Below are 20,191 nucleotides of genomic sequence, written 5' to 3'. Positions count from 1 at the left end.
CACAGATTTTTTTTTAATTTTAATTTATTGATTTTTTTAATTGGTTTCTTGTGAAAATTGTGTTAGTTAAAACGCACTATTAATTGCTATAAGCTTTGATATTAAGGAACGACCGAATTGTGTCTTATGTCTGTGTTGAGGACAAATGATTTCGACAAGGCACTTTTGTGAACTGAGTCTTAAATCGATGGCAATTGTTGTTATGTGTGTTTAGATTTGTGTTTGGTAACAAATTTTCGTGCCAGCCACTAGGCGACGACAAAAATATACACACCGGGTGTGGTTGTTTCTCTTTTTTTTCGGCGTCAACTATTTAGTTTCCCTTTCCTAACCCGGTATCCTATTTTAGTAGGCCGGTATTTGGTAAAAAGTTTCGCACAACTTTCCAAGGTATCAGAAATTGAACCGCCACGGCACGCGATTTATTTAACAATACCACATGCAAATGCAATTTGTAAGACCCACACACACACACTGGGAGGCTAGAAAAGCAGGTCAAAATCAGACAATGCACTTGCAATGCAATTAGTTTATTGAACACATGTTCTTCTTAGTCTCAAAATACAACTGGTCTGAGAGTAATTTGACTTAGAGAGTGGAAATTTAAGAAACAATTCGTTTTTAGCCGGTATACACAGACAAATTGTCTGTAACACCACCACTCTTAGGTTTGCTCAAATTTCTGTTTCTTACCACTGACAAGGTTGGCGCATGCCATTTAGAACTTTAGAGAAACGTGGTAAGAATGTACACCCTCCTAATTTTCATTTAACGGTCATAGTACAAGGGAATATTGACACTAAGCTGCAGCCAAAGTTTTTTGGATCCTTGTGTTAAGACATAAAAAAACTTTGTTCAGAATATTTTGATATAGCCTCGATATAATGGTTTTAAGTATTTGGTCCTAGGCGCATTTTTTAATCAAAATGACTGTGATTTGGCATCCTAGGTGGATATAAATTTTCTTTGTAATCATTGGTTCATGTTTTGGCATTATCCCATATAAACGTCCCGCCAAATGTCAGGCATGGTAAAGTTTATAGGGGCATTTCTTAATTGAAATGACTAAATCAAGATTAGATTACTTTTAGACGAACTGAAGGAAGTTTTTATGGTCGAGCTGAAGGGAGTTTTTGTAGACGAATGGAGTCTTTATAGCCATTTCATTTTCTGGCGGATAGATAACTTATGCTTAAACTTAGTAATAGCCCGATATAAGGGTATTTCGCATTCTTTGAGTATTAAAAATCCTCCAGTCATGAAGAAACTTTTTTCTTGACCATTTTTAGTGAATTTTTAAAAATTGTAATTGTACAAAAATTGTATTTAGAATATATTTTTCCAAATAGTGTATTTGTCAAACAGTGTAACTATTACCATAACATATAATGTCACGTAAAATGGGGTTGAATAGCTAACGCATAACGTAATTTCACGGCCACAAAAAGGGGTGGGTTTAGTAGAGCAGACCTCAATCTGCTCATGGTGTATAACCTTTACATATACCCCAAACCAAAAATGCATTCACATGAGAACATATAGCGATGGAAGGTGAGAACGACGTACCGTCTGACGTCTGTAATGTGAAAGGGGAAGTGAGCAGATATTTTTACGAGAAAGCTGCACGTGTTATCAAGGCTTGTCAGAAATCACGAACACTTTAGGTCACAAACTTTTGCAGAGATGATCGCCAAAAAGCCGTTACAAAATTTAATAAATTTAGGGGTTGAAGATTAATACGAATGCGTAACATCTGCCAGAAAAAAATGTGACATTGAAATCAAAACATGATTTTAACACGAGTTCATGAGATAGAAATGATAATTAAATAGCTGCAATAAGCTGCAGGAAATTTTCAATAAACGTGTCCTCTTTGTTTTGGCAAAAAAAAAATCGGTTTAACGTATAAATCAATTACGAATAGATGCGAACCTCGCCAATATATACAAGAAGAGTTTTTTTATTGCAACCATACAATGTTTCCCATTTAATCGTACACTTTTGCTTTACAATACCCTTTACAAGGCTGTAAAATAAATTTTATCAACAAAACCATTTGTTGTTTTATTTATTTTTATGATAAAGTATTATAAACTTCGTAAGTTTGATAACAAAAAACGAAATTCACTAAAATAACGGTTATGTAAAATAATATTTTAAATTTCAAACCCCCTTTATACAACAGAATGATTTTTGTAAAAGGCTTCCGCTGGATTCTGAGCATTTTTAAATAAATAAATTAGTTCCGAAACAAATAGGGATTTAATGGAAGATAAAGAACATTTATAAATCTGTTCTGAGTTTATTATCCGCCCATTGAAAAGAAATTTTGCATGTAAGTTCGGAGAACTCCAGATTCAACCCATAATCTCTCTGGTAATTTAAAAATTAACGGATATGATCTCGAGGATATCTAAGAAAAATGCTTCAAAATTATATCAATTATATTGGTGGATGTATTCGGAAATGGGAGTTATACTAAAATCTTTACACTAAAAGTCGCAAATGTTTGGAAATTTAGTTTAGACTCGGAATCTGCAGAAAGTTCACATGATTGGCATTTTTTATAACCTTCACCACACTGTGGTCCAGGGTATTATGTATTTGGGCATAAGTTTGAAACAGGCAAAAGGAAACGAGATAGACACATGGCTCCTTTCGAGAAAATACATAGAATCACTTTTTTAATCGATTTATGCATGTCCGTCCGTCTGTCCATGTTAAATTGTAAACAAGGTACAGGTCGCATTTTTATTCCAATTTGGATGAAATTTGGCACAGCTCATTTATTTGGTCCAAGGACGAACCCTATTGAAATTGGGAAAAATCGGTTCATACTTAGGTAAATAGTAAATAGGTAGGTAAATATCCATCGAAATTTGCCATAGCGTACTGAATTAAGTCTAGAAAGATGCGTGTTAAGTTTCAAGTAAATCGGTTCAGATTTAGATATAGCTCCCATATATATTTTCGTCCGATTTACATAAAATCGATTCCTTCGATTTGCACGAAATTTGGCATAGCGTATTAAGTCTAGAAAGATGTGTGTTAAGTTTCGTGAAAATCGGTTCAGATTTAGATATACATTTTCGTCTTATTTTATGTAAATTCTTATATATCTTTCGTTAAATTTCATGGCAATGTTATTTCGAAAAGGAGATGTCTGTTAGGATACTTTGTAGAATATACCCAAGGTAGTGAATAGTATCATACAGTCGGCCCAGTTCGACTTTACTACTTTCCTTACTGGGTTGTTTAAATAGATTATTTAGTTACGGCTTAATTTTTTTCAAAGTTAAAACATATTTTTAAACTTTTCACTTCACTTACATGAGTTAAATCAAAATCGCTATTCGGCACAATAATCATTTTCTTTTTCGTTATTTCAGTTAATATTGTGTTCCACATATTTTTGGTGATTTTATTATTCAAATGCATTTTTCCATACATGATAAAGATTTAAAATTGAAAGTGTTTTTGGTTTTGGAAAAATACCAGACCTTGATCAACAACAAAAAACCCAACACTCTGTAAACGAGTGCTGCCAAACAAAAACTGTTGGCAAGTTTTCCTTCAAACAAAATCAAGCTAAAAAACAAAACAAAAAACCATAACAAATACAAATTTCTGATAGCGTAGAATGAGAGCGATTATGTTGTAATATTTTATTGTTGCGTAGAGGGGATCTAGAAATTTCCAGTGTAATATTCATTCATTCATTGATTGAGAAAAAGCCAAGAAAGAGACCGGCGTGAAAATGGGCACGTCCAAGAGGCCAAGTAGTAATGCATGCATATTATAATGTGGCGATAAGATTAGCATTTCATACCGAGAGAAAGAGCCATTTGATCATCATGGTCAAAAGTAAGCTCTTGAAGGTTGTCTAATAGTATTTTGTTTGTCAATTTAAGAGAGAGAGAGGCCCCCACTAGGCATCTGCTACGAATATGGCGGCATTTAAAAAACATTTGGCCCAGACATAGGGAATACCTCATACATATACTCTCGCTACATACGTCATAATGTGTTTATTGCCCTCATTTTATCAAAATTTGTGTTGGAATTTTTTTCTATAGGATTTATTTTGTTTGCTTAACTTATTTATTGGATGAGTCCCTATGCGTCTCTATTGATTATCGTAAAAAAAGAAAGAAAAAAGCGATGTCATTGAACTTGGTAAAAGAAAAAAATGTAATTGCAAAGAAAACAAAACGGTACTGACGTCTGCAAATGTCAATATACCGCACCTTTAAATCAAATCTGGAATTTTTTACAACAAATAAGACATGCGCACATAAAAAAGTGTTATACGATCACAAAAAGTATTTTACATAAATAAGACTATTGACTGAGGTATCAGTTAAGGAATAAACAATTTTATTTTATTGGTGCTCAATATCTTAGTGATCAATTGTGCTCCCGGACCAATTCTAATGATGTTGTAGATTAAAGCAGGTTCCATAGTTGAAAAGAAGCTTAGAGACGGTGAAAACTGAGCGCCCACTAGTCTGTGCCGTCTGTAGGCCAGAACTGGACAGCGACACAGGAGATGCTCAACTGTATCAGTAACATCATGGTCTCATTTAATGGTAAAGGCCCTGATATTGCAACGACCAGTAATGACTCCTGACATTATTCTAATTTCAGCTTTGCTGAGGTTCAACAGTGAGTTTGTTCTTTTGGTTGACAGAGTCGGCCAGGTATATCTTGACACATTGCGCCTAGGTTCGCTGTGCCAGAGTTCATTGGCTCATTCGAAGTCGAAAAACGCCTCAAAGTTCCGAAAAAGATGACAATATGTGGTTTGATTGAACAATTGATTGCTAGATCTGTAGATTGAGATCCTCGTCTAGCTAATTCGTCTGTTTTTTTCTTTACCCATGATGTCACGGTATCCTATTACCCAACACAGCCGATAGCTGTAAATGAGTGTTTCCAAAACTTCTCTACTCTCAAGGACGACCTTAGATTTGATATTACAGGATTTGATGGCTTTAAGAGCCGCCTGACTATCCACAAAGATAGTCACCGGTTCAACGATCTCTGCATCCAGACTTTCTATCAATTCCGCTGCCTTATAATTGCGAAGATTTCAGCTTGGAAAACACTACACTTGTTATCCAACTTGTAGGTAAGCAGCTATATCAGTTGTGAAAGTTCATTCAATTTGGATCACAAAAATTGCGATGTATACTTGTTTCCGATATGACGGACACACCATAGTGTGATGAAGAATATAATAATCAGTATGATGATACCCTTTGTTTATCTTATACCTTAGTTCTGATGAAAACCAGCGTCGGAAAAAGCCGCAAAAGATTCTGTGAAATTTAGTTTTTTTTTATTTTACGTAACAATGACTCATTCAGAACAGTAAAACTTACTTTTAAACTAATTCATTTTCGTCCAAAATCACAGAGATAAGAAAAGTAATTTGCGAATTAAAGCAGGGTTTTAGATTAAACATATGAATAATTTGGGGGACCATTGAACTAATTTTTGTTATATTTCCATGCATATGGTATTTATTTTTATTTTTGATTATATTCTATTTTTAAAAATATTTTTGCAATCTACATTAATTATGTTTTTAGATAGAGAGTATAATTTGTTTGTCATACCATTAGCAACAAATGAAAATGTTTATAAAAAAGACTATTAAAGTGTGTATGGGTATAATCATAATCACACTATATTTATGGGTTTCAGGTACTACGTGAGTGGCAGACATATTCCTAGAAAAAAAAAACTTCTCACGTTCTATCACAGTATCCTTATTATTTAACCTAATATTAATTTGAAATTGTTTTGGTTCTCTAATTGCAAATAATTATTTTTGAATAAATTAAATGTAAATATTTTAGGTTCTCCATGGGTAGGAGAGTAGCTTAGCATTGTCCGGATCGAGGTTCCACCATATTGATACAGAACTGGTTAAAATTTCAGTCCAGATGGAAAGTGTTAAAGGAGAATAGAACACCCTAATTACATTATAGATTCTATAATTATTTTAAATACTTTTTAATACTATGTATTTTAAAAAAGTACAAAAGTAAAAAAAATTGATTTAATTTAGTAGTTTGTAGTTGCTTAGTTTAGTAGTTGCTGGATGTAAATAATAACCATGTGCTGTGTTTACTTTTATGTATTTATTTATGCAAGTCATCTGTTTTGGTTTAATACATCTTGTTTTTAAGACAGATTCGTTGTTTTTGGAAAAAAAGATCAGACCATTATTTTTAATATTGCAACAAAAAAATTCTTCCCATAGATTTTGAAACATAATCAGACTTTGAACATTTATTTAATACCATTCAAATTTCTAATAACAGACTCTTATCAGAAACACACATTTTTCTTTAAAATTAAAAATTTCCTAATTTTGACTAATGTGAGCAACGTGTGGGTTAATACAACAACAATGTTCCTTCAGGCTAACTTTCTACTTATCTGACAATGTCATTAATAATGACATGGCCAACAAATGTGTTTTTATTTCTACCTGTTACGGCGGCGGGAATACCTTTTTAAACAAATTTTAATGCTTGGTTTGTGAGAGTGTTATTTCATTAACAAAAAAAATAATAATAATTAGAAAACAGTCCCCCAGGTGTTATTAAAAGTCAATTAGTCATTTGAAAAGTAAACACCCTATAGAAAACAATAGGAATATATTAGTGTCAGGCTAACAAACAGGTAAATATGTTTGTTTGTTACATTGTAATGCTATTGGCATTAAAGATGATTTCTTGAAAAAAAAGACCAATGAAATTATTAAGCTGTGGAAAATTACTTCATTAGAGAATACGAAATCAGAAAACATTAACTTCTTACCCATGGGGTCATTGATCTAATCCAATGGCTTAAAATCCATTAGGTGGCTTTTACATATATTTAAAAATGCGACTCAATATATATCCGAAACTATTTTTCGGCCTAGAGATTTAAAAATGTAAATGTATTAAAAAATGTATAATTTGCTACAAATTGCCTTCAAATCGATAAAATTTTAGTTTTTAAATGCATATCATTTTGCGAAGATCTTTAAAAGCAAACGTTTTAATTTATATATGTTTTTTTCTGTCATGAATTGGCCATGTTTTCTGTAATTAGCCAGCTTGTGTGTCCTCCTCGTAAATAACTGATTGCCAATGCAAACAAAAAACCCAGACGCCTAGATTTTTTGCCATTCATTGTTTGTAGTTGTTTTTTTATATAAATTAAGAGTACTATTCAAGATTTCAGATTTAAGACTTTTTATAAATTTATAATAACTGAATACAATGTTGCTGTATTTGCTGCACTTATCAATAATATTAATATTGCTTCTTATTGCAAACACACACACTCTCAGAAAGTTCATAATATATTTACTACAATAGTTTATAGTTGCTATTTTAACAAAAAGTCTGACGAAGATAATAACAATAAAAACACAAGTCTGCTAATCTTTCTATATATATATAAATGGTGTAAAAAAATGTATAGTAACTCATCTGTATTTGAAGTTGTCTGTAATTGAAGTGGGAAGGTTTTTATGAAAGACAATTTGGAGAAAAATCAGTGAAGATCTTGCAAAACATATATTGAAGGAACGACTGGACCGTCTAGCTAATACGTCTGCTTTTTCATAAGCCATGATGTCACGTTGTCCTGGTACCCAACACAGCAGATAGCTGTAAGTGGGAGTTTCCAAAACTGACCTCTACTCGAGGACGACCTCGTCCAGAGGAGGGTTGCTACGTTTCCAGTCGTCTCTACTAGGGATGACGACATCTATATCGTCAAATCTCAGGACTGGTGATATATAATCGCTTAGTTTTACGCGTTGGTCCACTGGGTAAAAACTTCATTGTACAAAAAGTCAAAATGGGTCAAAAAACATTTTCCAAGTAAAATTACTATAATTTGACGTTCCAGATGAGTGATGCTATGGTTCCAGTCGTCTCTACTAGGGATAATGACATCTATATCGTCAAATCTCAGGTGATATATAGTCCACTGGGAAAAAACTTCATTGCACAAAACGTTCAAAATGGCTCAAAAAGTAATACTACTAGGTGCATTTTCCAAGTAATGTAGCTGTAATTTGACGTTCCGAATTGGTAAAGAATTTCTTAACATTTGTAATATGGACCCATTTGCGAAATAACTCAATGTAACTTTACGTTCTGATTTCCCGATTTTTTCAAAGGCTGTAATTTTATATTCCGGATTCTTGGAGGGTGAAAACCGTCTTCGCTGAAATTGTTAAATGTAGGATCATATTTTGACATAGTCCTCATAAACATTTTACGCAACAATTTATATATTTTTATGGTATCCGGCGCACTTTCCAACCGAAGTGAATTGTGTAAGTGTAATTTGCCATTCCGGGCTTTTGTAAATACAAAATTTACTTACAAAATATTTTAAATATAGATTCTCTTTTTGCATAGGCTCCGTATAAAGGTCCTACCCCATTTTGGGTATGTAGATGGTTCAACCCTAATTTTCAAACCTGAGTCTCTGGTATTTAAATGTATACAATTTTAATCAGGACCCCAAGGACTACATGTGGTAAAAATTTCAACGCGATCCGCGAGGGGACCCTAAACTAGACTTAAGCCGAAAATTTTAGTACCAGTGACCCTAATTAGAACCATATGCTTTTTTGATGCGCAGGAAGTATGGACTTCATCGATTACATAATGACATTTTTGTAATCAGGACCTCAATCGCTTTAAATTGATACCCATATTGCCTTAGAGAATTTTAAAAAGCCGGAAAAATATCCCAGCAGTACTTTTGTAGGCCCGTGTCTCCAGAAGTATAGATTTCCGCCAGAAAAATTTATATCGATGTAATTGGGGCTCTTAGGGTTATCTGTAAACAAAAATAAAAATTGCAAAACTATTCGCAACCAGGCCCTAATCTATACTTTTCCGCTTGTACACCACAAAAACAAAAATCACATGTTCGCTAGTGTAATAATTACGATCACTGCACAACATTAACGATCTGCTTGCAATATTCGCATTTCGAGTAGTTCAATTCCCCCGGCACGCGGCGATAAGAGTTTTCTGTTTTTTCGTACTTATCTATCCTTGGAATGCGTTTTACGAAACAACAATGTTTTTTTTTGTTATTATTGTTTTTGTTGATTTTATGAGTTGGCAATTGGGGACGCAATATAGCCATGATAGGTTAATCCACGTGTTAAATGGCACAATTACACGGGCACTGAGATAATGGAAAAGTACCCAAAAGAAAAGACGAATAAAACTTACCGTCCTCAAGGAGGAAGCCATATATATTGTTGTGGTTGTATTCTTCCTGTCTTTCCACTTTCCAATCTTCGGCTAGTTCTTGTTCTTCTTATTGGCTGCTGTAGGACACAAAATTCTGTGATACTTCTTGTTTGAATTACAGTTGTTGTTAGTTGATGATGATGTTGTTGTTGTTGGTGGTGATGGGTGATTATGAAAACGCAGGCGATGCGTTCGTCGATGCGTGAGTCGATAATTAACCTCGGTATTGGAAATGACAAGTGTTGAGTGTAATAGCAGGCGGCGGCGTTGCAGTTTGGCAAATAAATGATAAATTATACTAGTTGAATGAATGTAATTATTATTATTTAATAACCGCAAGGTTTTTTGCTGTTTTTTCACAATCAGCCAGTCACATGCCACAAAAACCGTTTATTTTACGTATCACACAGGTGTATAGGCTCTTTATAACTGTTGTTGCTTCCTTAATCCAAAAAAACACACACGAATCGGCCAGCAACAATGTTTTGTGTTTTATTTCACGTTATAAATTACTATCGTTTTCTTTTTATTTTAGGTTTATTGTTTGTTATTTGCAAAATATAACGAAAATCCAAAAATGCTTTACACAACAAACGAATTTCAAGATTTATTCCGCTTTTTCATGCACTTGCATTCAATTCTCACAGAATACTGAACAAAACAGCAAGAAGACTGATATTATTCAAACGGGCCGAGAGTGTTTTGTTGGAGTCTTTGTTGTTGTTGTTCTTTCTCCGTCGTCTCACAAGAAACGTTATCAATTGTTAGCAAGGAGAACATATGCCGACAGCAGGGATGGAAAATTCAGTACAATAGTACTTTTTTCAGTACCTTTTTACCCAAAAAAGTACCGTAGTACCCCCGTGACTATTTCAGTACCATTCCAATACTTCATTAAGCAATGACATATATATATATATTTTTTTTTTTTTTTTTTTTTTTTTTGGATTAGAATTTGTTATGGATTTACCGACAAAAGTATGCAGATAAAGATATTGATGTGATTGCAATATTTCTCTTGAAAAAATGAACAGGTTTTCGACTGATAACTGTTCAGTTATGATTAAAATTACAAATGGATATGTTTGTCAGATACTCAATTTGGAATACTCTGCTATCTCCTAAGGTAGGCAAATTGATGATATTCCTAGTCGTCGTGTTTACTTCAATAATTTTAAGAGCACTTTGGAACTGAAATTCATGTTAGTTTGGGGTATATGTATTGGCTTTCGAGAAAGAGGTAATGAATTTGAAATTAGTCAGTAGCATACATATTCAAATGCAATCGAAAGAAGCAAGAATTCTCATATTATTACCATCAGAAAGGTACACTAAGTGATATCTTGAAAATCGATCTTTATGAAACTGAATAAAATATTTTTTTTTGTATTTTCTTGAAAAAAGTACCCTTTTATTAAAAAATGTACTCTTTTGGTACCTTTTCACATTTTTTATTTTCCATCCCTGGCCGACAGCCTAAGATGCTCTCTTCTAATTTCTTTTGATGTTCATCTCTCTCAGTGTGGATAGCGCTCACAAACTAACCAATTGATTACTGGAAATGAGCTCTGATTGTCAGGCTGCTCTGTTGACGTATTTTGATGTGTTGGAATTTCACATGGAAATTGTTAGTTAGTCGATTGGTACCAAAATAAGGTTATTTGGCATAAGAGATATACACAGAGTGAGAGCAACGTTTACAAAGCATTGTGCGTCATTAATATGACTATGACACAGATTAAGTTTTACCAATAATGTTTTTATTTAGCGCCGAGATGATGAACAAAATATTATAGAGAGAGAGAGAGAGTTTATTCATTGCCAACTACCCAGCAAACAATATGATGAAATAACTAAAGGTCTCAACTGCAAAGAAATAAAATGAGGCTTTTATTTTAAATGTGTCCATTTTTCAACGAATTTTTTTTCATAAAGACATCCTAAATTTGAGGAATATCCACAAAAATCGATTATTCAGCTACGGAAATTATAATTAAGCTAATTTTTTTAAAGAATTCCTCATAAAGATATATCAAATGTTTAGAATATCCATAAAAATCTATTATTTAGCTACGAAAATTCTAATTCAGCTGAGATTTTTCAACAAATGTTTTCATAAAGACATCTTAAATTTTAGGAATATCCATAAAAATCGGCAATTCAGCTACAGAAATTATAATTAACCTAATTTTTTTAAAGAATTCGTCATAAAGACATATCAAAGTTAATTAAAATTCAGCTAAAATTGTTCCCCGAAATGTTCATAAAGATATCCAAAATTTGAGGTATATCCATAAAAATCGACTATTCAGCAATGGAAATTCTAATTCAGCTAAGGCTTTTCACCGAAATTTTCATTAAGACCATCTAAATTTTAAGAAAATTCACAAAAGTCGTTTATTCAGCTATGAAAATTCTGATTGAGCGTATCCTTCTGATAACTCCCTCACAAAATGGTGGAAATTGACAATCTTTATAAATCAAATATCAGGCGAATGGAGTATCCGATTTGAACCAAACTTTGCACAGCGTGTTATATTTACCCAGCCTAGATCAAGCCCGAAGATGGAAACCATTGGTCCCATCCTTCTGGTACCTCCCCCCCGAATGTTCAAAATTTTCAATTTTTATAAATCCAATGTCAGGCGAATGGATTTTCCGTTTTGAACCAAACCTAGATAAGGCCTGAAGGTGGGACCTTTGTTACATATCTCAATATAAGAAAAAATTGACTTAAACCCCTTTCAAAATAAACGACTCAAATAATTAGAAATTGATTTACGGTTCTGACTCGTCATTTTTCCTTTCCCCCTCATTATTTTGTGTTTAGCTAAGGTGTAAAACATGCCTCAGCCACAAAGTAGGCAACAAAAAAGTTGACGATTGACTAAAAAAATATTGACAAATTAGCCATGGAATCTAGATGGAAATTGACAAAAATTCTCTGTGTTGCATTCTTGCCTCTAAAATATTTCATTTACGATCGATCGATGTTAGTTATCGGGTTTTATCGAAATAATTTCATTGAAGGTTGTTTTAAGAACGATACGTTTTTCATTGTAATAAAAATTATAATTAATAAAATAATTATATTCAATATTAATAATTAATTCTTTTTTCAATACTTTCAAATGCTTATCAGGTTCAGTTTCAATGGACCAAAGCATTATTCTAGAATGGTTTAATGTCCACAAAGCAAAAAAATATATACATTAATATTAAGAACAATATTGTACCACGCTTTTACGATTTTTGTCTTAGTTGTGAAATCTAGTTGAATCGCCAAATGCTATTACATGCGATATATGTATACATTGAAATTTATATTTTATACAAAATACGCAGTGCACATTTAATATGATTCATCATAATGTGAATCACTCGTTAAAACTTTCGAAAAAATTCCATAAGCTTTTCTATTCAGAAAATAGCTTTTTTATTAACTGAATATCGCGCATGTGTTTGCATTACAAACGTGCCTTCTACGATCTGGATAATTAAAGAATCTACAACGCAAGATATTCTGCATGGGAATCGGACCAAATCGGAGCATGTTATCCCTTTTAGGATGAAAGATATTTTGAGGGTTTTTTTATTCAACTCTCATTCCAATTTCCTATTAATTTCTATATTCATTACCCAATGCAAAAAAAAAAAACGTTGATCGAATCTCCGTGTAGTGGTCGGCCCTGGCAATGACAAACTTTTGGTCATACTAAAACAGTTGGAACATTAATATTCAATACAAAAATGTTTAACATACCAACCCATATCATCATTCCATTCAACCCATTTGATGTTTCAATTATAATCCGATCATTTTGGACTTCCCCATACCCATGTATAGTTCCGTCGTTATCGAGCCAACCGAACTTGAAAACTTCCTTCTTTCAGCTTAAAATCTGTTTTCCAATTTAATTAAAATAAAAAGATCTTTCATTTTTTTTTCAAATGTTTGTGTTTTATTTGTTTTGTTTTCAATCGAATGTATTTTATTGAATGTTTTTGTTGTTGTTCTTGTTTTTAAATATACTTTTTGTTATTACGGTTTTTTACAACATTTTAGCCTTTTACTTCTTTTGTCTGGTATAGGTAGTGTTGTTTTTGTTGTTGTTTCAACTGATGATGTGTGTGTGTGTGTTCTTTCATACTATTTGTCTATCAATTATTATTCGAAGTACAAGATAAAAAATATATGAGGATCATCCTTGTGTGTGTGAATGTAAAAAAAAAAACGTAAAGGAATTCTTCTCAGATTAAATGGAGAGATATGGTAGAAGAGGAGATTTTGGCAGGGACACATAACTTAAAAGTATACATATATACGTATAAGTAAAATTATAGTACATTTCTCTTGTGATAATACACGTATGAGATGAATTGCAATAAATCCAACCAATAAATAATCCCTTATTTTATCATCCAAAGAAAAAATATATGCTTAGCAAAATTTCTGTAGGTTGACAAAATAATGGTAACCATATATCAGAAGTCATACACAAATCTAGTAATCGAATATGGGGATACATGGACCAAGACCAATGTATAAAAAAAAAAACTAAAAATGGATTCACTTCTTCTTTAATCCTTTGCTTTAGGAAAATGTTAAAATATTTGTTGTTTTTTGATCGATCTCTCTAACAAAATGAAATAATTCAGTACAAGACGAGTAGAAATGTATTTAAAATTTTGTTTTATATTTTTTGTTTTGTTTTAAATGTCTATAAAAATTATTTTGAAATGTCTTGAAATTGTTGTAGTTTGTTTGTTGTTTTTGTTGAATGGTTGGTTGTTTGTTGTTGGTGTTCTTTGTTTTGTAGGTAGTTTACAGAGGTTTTCATCTTTCCGTGTTTTTTTTTGTGATTTTCTTTTCGCTTTGTAGGATTTGTTTTCTTAAGTTTTCATTTTTTTAATGTTAATGTAAGTAAATTATTAGAATTAGTTTTTGTGTGTTATTTTTAATATATATTATATATAGTAGAGGGTAGGTTGTTGTGTGTGTTTAATGGAGAGAGATTAATTAAGCCGCTACTTCTGAAGCCTCCGCACCATTTTGGACTTCTTCTTTTGAAGTTTCCTCCAACTTGGCTTTCTTTTCGGGTGTCACTTCAGCAGCTTCGTCTGTTTTGGCTTCACCTTCGGTGACTTTCCTTTTGACAGCTTCAGCGGGAGCGGAGTCTGTAACACAAAACGAAAAAAAAGATGTGTTAAAATTATTTTTGAACGTAATTTGTGTGGGGTATTTTAATTATTTACCTGTAGAATCGCCATTGGCAGTTTCTTCTACGCCGTTTTCTTCGGCAGCGGCTGGCGCAGATTCTTCAGTAGCGGCAGCAGGGGTTTTTTCGGCTTCAGCGGCAGCAGCACCGTCTGTTTCTGTGGCAGCAGCTTCGCTATCACCATTCTCCTTGGCTTTTTCGCTGCTTTCAGCGGCGGCAGCATCACCATTTTCAGTGGTGGTTGCTTCTTCACCCTCTTTTTTGTCGGTGGTGGCAGCTTCTTTTTTGTCGGCAGCATCTGTTTTGTCGGCAACGACTTCCTTTTCTGCTACATCCTTCTTGCCAGCATCAACTTCTTCTGCTGCAACTTTCTCGACAACGGGGGTTTCGCTAAAAATGAAAAGTAAAAAAATAAATAAAACATTTTTTATAAAAATACGTAGTCTAAAATACCCAAGCAAAATTAATTAGAAATGTCTTTTTAAACAACACACACACAAGTCGCTGAAAATGTCACCCCTTATCTAAATTCTAATTTAACATTAAAAATTTATTGTATTCTTTTGTAGAGCGCATTGATTGTGGAATAACGTGTGACTAACACGCAAATCGACACCTTGGGGTGGGGTGATGTTAACCATTTTTTTGTGTGTGCTGCTGGCTTTCACAAAAAACCTGTCGTTTAAGTAAATATATTTTTTTTATTATTAAATATTAAATTTTGTGAAATTTCTGGCGAGTAGAATTCGGAATATAAATGTGTCATTTTTGTGCATGAATGTCAATAGGATTCAAACATGATGATCTTTCAACACCTCAGATTGATAAATTAGAATGCAGATAATAATTTTTGACATAAACCCCATTTAAATAAATCAATAAGTGATTCAGCTCCGCCATATGAAAAAACAAAAGTATCAAACATGTAAAAAAGCTTGTGGATTAAAAAGAGATCTAAATCAGGTAAAAAAAATGTTTGAATACATTTTTGAGTTCTTATACACATTATTGATATAAAAACAACGTCCTTGAAATAGAAAATCAGAATGAAATAGATCATATGTCAATATATCTCGAAATGACAGGGGTTAAGGCGAAACAACATTCAGCTTTGGCCCATTATTAATCATTTTGTACTTAAAATGTTCATAAGTTCGCTTTGGAAATGATTAATTAGAGGAAAAAGGCCGTTAAAAAAACCATTTTAAACCTCAAACGATAATCACTTTCACAAGTTATCGAAATTCGATTAGTACCGATGGCATGAATCTGCCTTGTAACATTTACATGACATTATGAAAATACACAACTCTCCCAAAAAGCCCTCTCATCAACAACAAAAACACATTTTCTCGTTGTATACACATGTTTCTATTCTCACGTAATTAATGTTTATAGTTCAAGTACTTTCAAGCCATAATAAAAAAGAAGACATTAACGAGAAGCCGGCATTAATGGGTTTTTGCAAAGGTCACACATACACACTCACGTAAATATGAGGAAATTGTGTTAACTACAGGGGAAGATATACATGGGGGTAGGCATTCCTCCTCATTTGCCATGGAATTACACATCACGGCCACTGACTGATGACAAGCAAAGCACACAAGCAGCACCACTAAAAATAGAAATACACTCAACAACACACATCTGCCGCTCTAAAATTGTTTAGTTTACGGCTTTTTATTCCTGACAGCAGCTTTTGTTTTTGCTATTGTTTTTTATGTCTCCCCTCGCTCATTCGTATCTCCCTCACCCCTCTCTTAACTAAATAATCAATCAACAAATTTTCTTCCAGTTGCTTCTCTCAGACGCACACATTTTTTGCCATGCTTTATTTCTCGTTACTGCAGAAACATGTGTATTTTTTTAGTTGTTGAACAACGACACAACAAAGAAGAAAAACACGATAAAGAACCAAAGAACACAAAGGCAAAAGCCAAATGAGAAAAGCACACAGAATGCGAAAATTATACAAGGAAACGAACAACGGGAGGAAGGGGAGATAAGCAAGAGCAAATACACAGAAAAAGCATTGTTGTTGATGATTGTTGTCTGCCTTCATCCACTCTTTACCACACACCACCGCTTCGTTTTTTTCGTTTACTTCTATTACTTCTTCCAACAATGACGACGAAGCACACTGTGCTTGGTGGAAGAACAAATATAACAAAAGGTGAGAAGAACTAGAGGGAAAACAACAACAAAAAAAGTGTCATGGTTTTGGTGTTTGCAAAAAAGAGAGGCAAATATGCACACAAAGGTTTTTGCGCGCCTTTTGCATTTGGTTTGAAAAAATGGTAGGAAAAAGAAGACAGAGAGATAGAGACACAAATCAAGTAAAAATAAGCCCCTCTCAAGTAAAATATATAACAACCAACAAAAATGTTGTTAAGCACGATGAAAAATAACGGACATTTGAACGAACAGGGCTTTGCTTTATACCGGCAGAGAGTAGAAACACCGACACAACAAACACACACTCTCGCACGTACAAACAATACAATTTAGTTGAGCTGCTTATACTAACTGCCAAAATGAAAAATGGTGTTTTTCAAAGCTGAACTAAAAAAATGCCGACGAACCTAATATTTTATGCGTGCCTCAATTAGGTACGGCAAAAAAAAACCTTCGTTTATGAAAAATGGAAGATGATCGCGATAACATGAATAGACAGACATGGAAAATATGACCAATAGATACAAAAAAAAAGAAATGAAAAAAATTGCTAAAAACCATCAAGTCGCACACAGCTATTCTTTTAAGCCATGCACAACAACAAAATGAATTTAGAGCGACATTTTTTTTAAAGGTAGAATACCACCAAAACGTGTTTCAGAGCTTATGAGACGACGACGACGCCGCTACAACAAAGGCATACCAAACGAAGAAAAAAATGTACGATAAACAGAAATGGCATCACCAAGCAAAAAAATTAAAAATTTACATTTTGTTTTATTCCTCACACTCTGCCACTAGAAAGGGGGGAATTCGAAAATATTTTTAAATTTCAATCGTATGTAATGAGAACAGAAATCAAATCAATTAACGTTTTGTGTGTGCACATGAACTTATTACACATAGACACTTGAAAGGAAAGCGGGGGAGAGATCCGATCCAATCGAAAGAAATGAATGTTCAAAATAAATAGCGTGTATTTGAAAAACAAATTTGGCAATGATCCGAATAGTAATGGAAAATAAGAAAATTAGGCACACACTACTACGTAGTATCAAAAACTAATTGAAAGAAAATATCAAAAACTATTTTTTTTTCTCATGTACACAAACGGTTTTCTCCTATAAACCGGCATTATGTGAACACACAAGCCGGAAGACAACAAGCCAAGCACAACTAAAACGAAAAATATGCTTCTTTAAACCGACATAAAAATGTCTATACACATATTGCAAAACTTATACACTTTTTGCTGAGGCATGAATAGATGGCTGGCTGGTTGGCCCGGACTCGCCGACGTCGCTTGGTTTGATTTACTTGATGCTACCAAAAGTGTACAAGACGACCCTGCACCGCGCCAAAACCTACCAACCATCCTCTTCTTTATCAACATCCACCGCCAACAACCCTGGATCCAAACTCACTCACATCACAAAACCACGATGTGTAGCAGCCAGAGACCAGTTGTTCTTCTCCTTAATATCATCATCATCACCGAATAACGTACATACTCCATTTCCCATTATACAAAATGCTGCTCAAAGTGATGATGATGTTGATGGTGGTGGCGGCGGCAGCAACAGCTACGCCGGCCGCAGTAACAAATGCGAGCGAACACACACACTCACAGAAACACCGCAAAAATAACGACTTGGCGTCTTTTTTAATTTCGAAGAAATATTTTATAACGCAAGTGTTTTCAAATGCCGCTTCATTTTAACGTCACTTTGTTGTTGTACATAAATAAAAAGCACCAAAAATTCACCGACACACGAACGGCAAAAAGGTAGACAGAAACAACTATACACGACGACGACGCCGCTGAAGAGATGAGACATGAACAACTTTCGTGCGGCCAAAGCACACAACACACAAGAGGAAATAAGACAGCAGCAGCCGCTTTAACCACCATCCAAGCAAAGGGACGCCGTGCATTTTTTTTTCGCAAATGCCGCTGTTTTGTGATACAGACAAAATTTCAAAAAAGAAAAATTTTCCTTCCAGTCCATTTTTCACACAACACATTTTTTCATCGAATTTCTGCATAAATTTTAAATAAACAATTTTTTTACCGAATTCCAAATGATTCGCAATTCCTTTTCTTCAACAATTTCGCAAAATTTCATTTTATACTCACTTCTTTTCTACAGCAACATCGGCCATTTTGTTGGAAGTTTGGTGTTTAATTTAAAAACTTGTTTAAAAAACTTTTAAAATTTGATTGGTTTTACAGAAATTTGTATTTTATTTTGTTGGCAAATAAAACACAAATCCAGTCACACTTTTGTACAATGTACAGTTATTAAAAAGAGACTTTTATTTGTTAAACTTGAAGCGCACACACAAATGAGGTCTTGTATTTTAAAAAATTCTACTTTGCTTTTTTCTGCTTTTTAACACTGGCCACTGCACACGTCTGCTTCCGCTCGCTGATTAACGCCGAATGATTGTCGAAATTGTATCGAATTAGTTGGCGTCGAATTGAATCGTTGTATTCGGCTAGAATTTCGTTGAGTTTCGTTCAGTTAATGGCAACGCTTGCAATGGCAATAGAATTTCGCATTTACCTCTGCTATTGCTGTACTCTTTCCACCCGTTGTGTTTAATGGCTGTTTAGCCGTGTTGTACCGTAACTCAGGTAGAGCGATAGTTACTTACTTAAGGCGTAACGTATTGTGTTAGGATGTGTGGAATAATTACGTGCGATGCGTATTTACTTTGCCTGTACATAGGCATTACAATAAATGTGACAAAATTAATGTTTACATGCCCAAAAGGGGATGTAAGTAAAATATGTCCTATGTACTATAAGTGTTTTATTTTATGAGGTAATAAAATATCAAAGGTGAGACAAGACATGGATGACATTTTAGCAAAACAAATTATTTTCTATAGATTTAAAGGAATAGCTGAGTATATAGTAGGATCTTTAAGGATTTGGCAATTTTTTCAGAATTCACAGTGTATTTTTAAATCAAATTTTATATTCTTCAAAGACAAGACATGGATTATATATATTTTAGCAAAACAATGTATACAAAACAATTTCTATAGATGTAAAAGAATAGCTAAAACAGATGTGTATATAGTAGGATCTTTAAGGATTTGACACTTTTTCAAATTTTATATTCTTTAAAATTACGTGCACTTATATAAGATGTGAGTGACAACCATTAAGGTTCTTATTTTATTTATTTATTTTATTTATTTATTTTATTTAAAATAATAAATTTTTTTGTTCTTGAATAAATTTTCATGTAATAAATCATTATTTTATTAATCGACAGGGTTTAATCAAAGGTGCACTTATATAAGATGTGATTCAGCTTTCAAAATTTAAATGATCCTTCGAAATGTACGCATTTCCCTGCCTCTATAATGTGTAAATCTAAGTTGTAACATCTACAGCGACGAGCAGAAGCGAGTACATGTTTGTAATTTGGAAACTTTTTAAGTCATAAAAATAAAAGTTCAAAAATGTTGGTTGTATTTTATAAGGTATTT

General features: G+C 33.3%; 1 protein-coding gene across 1 annotated transcript; it reads right to left on the bottom strand.

Annotated features, from left to right (window-relative positions):
* Positions 1–14,098: 14,098 nt before the first annotated feature.
* Positions 14,099–18,967, bottom strand: LOC133326879 (serine-aspartate repeat-containing protein I). Its single transcript, XM_061535495.1, has 3 exons — positions 18,825–18,967; positions 14,547–14,899; positions 14,099–14,468 (listed from the first exon to the last, which is right to left on the bottom strand). The coding sequence occupies exons 1-3, from the start codon at positions 18,848–18,850 to the stop codon at positions 14,311–14,313; spliced, it is 537 nt and encodes a 178-aa protein (XP_061391479.1). The 5' UTR covers positions 18,851–18,967; the 3' UTR covers positions 14,099–14,310.
* Between the last annotated feature and the right edge of the window lie 1,224 nt (positions 18,968–20,191).

The sequence above is a fragment of the Musca vetustissima genome, unplaced genomic scaffold (assembly GCF_032173495.1).
Source record: "Musca vetustissima isolate MV318-11 ecotype Yass unplaced genomic scaffold, APGP_CSIRO_Mvet_v1 utg3201, whole genome shotgun sequence".
In the NCBI taxonomy this organism is placed as follows: Eukaryota; Metazoa; Arthropoda; class Insecta; order Diptera; family Muscidae; genus Musca; species Musca vetustissima.
This window is presented reverse-complemented; position numbering and strand designations above follow the sequence as displayed.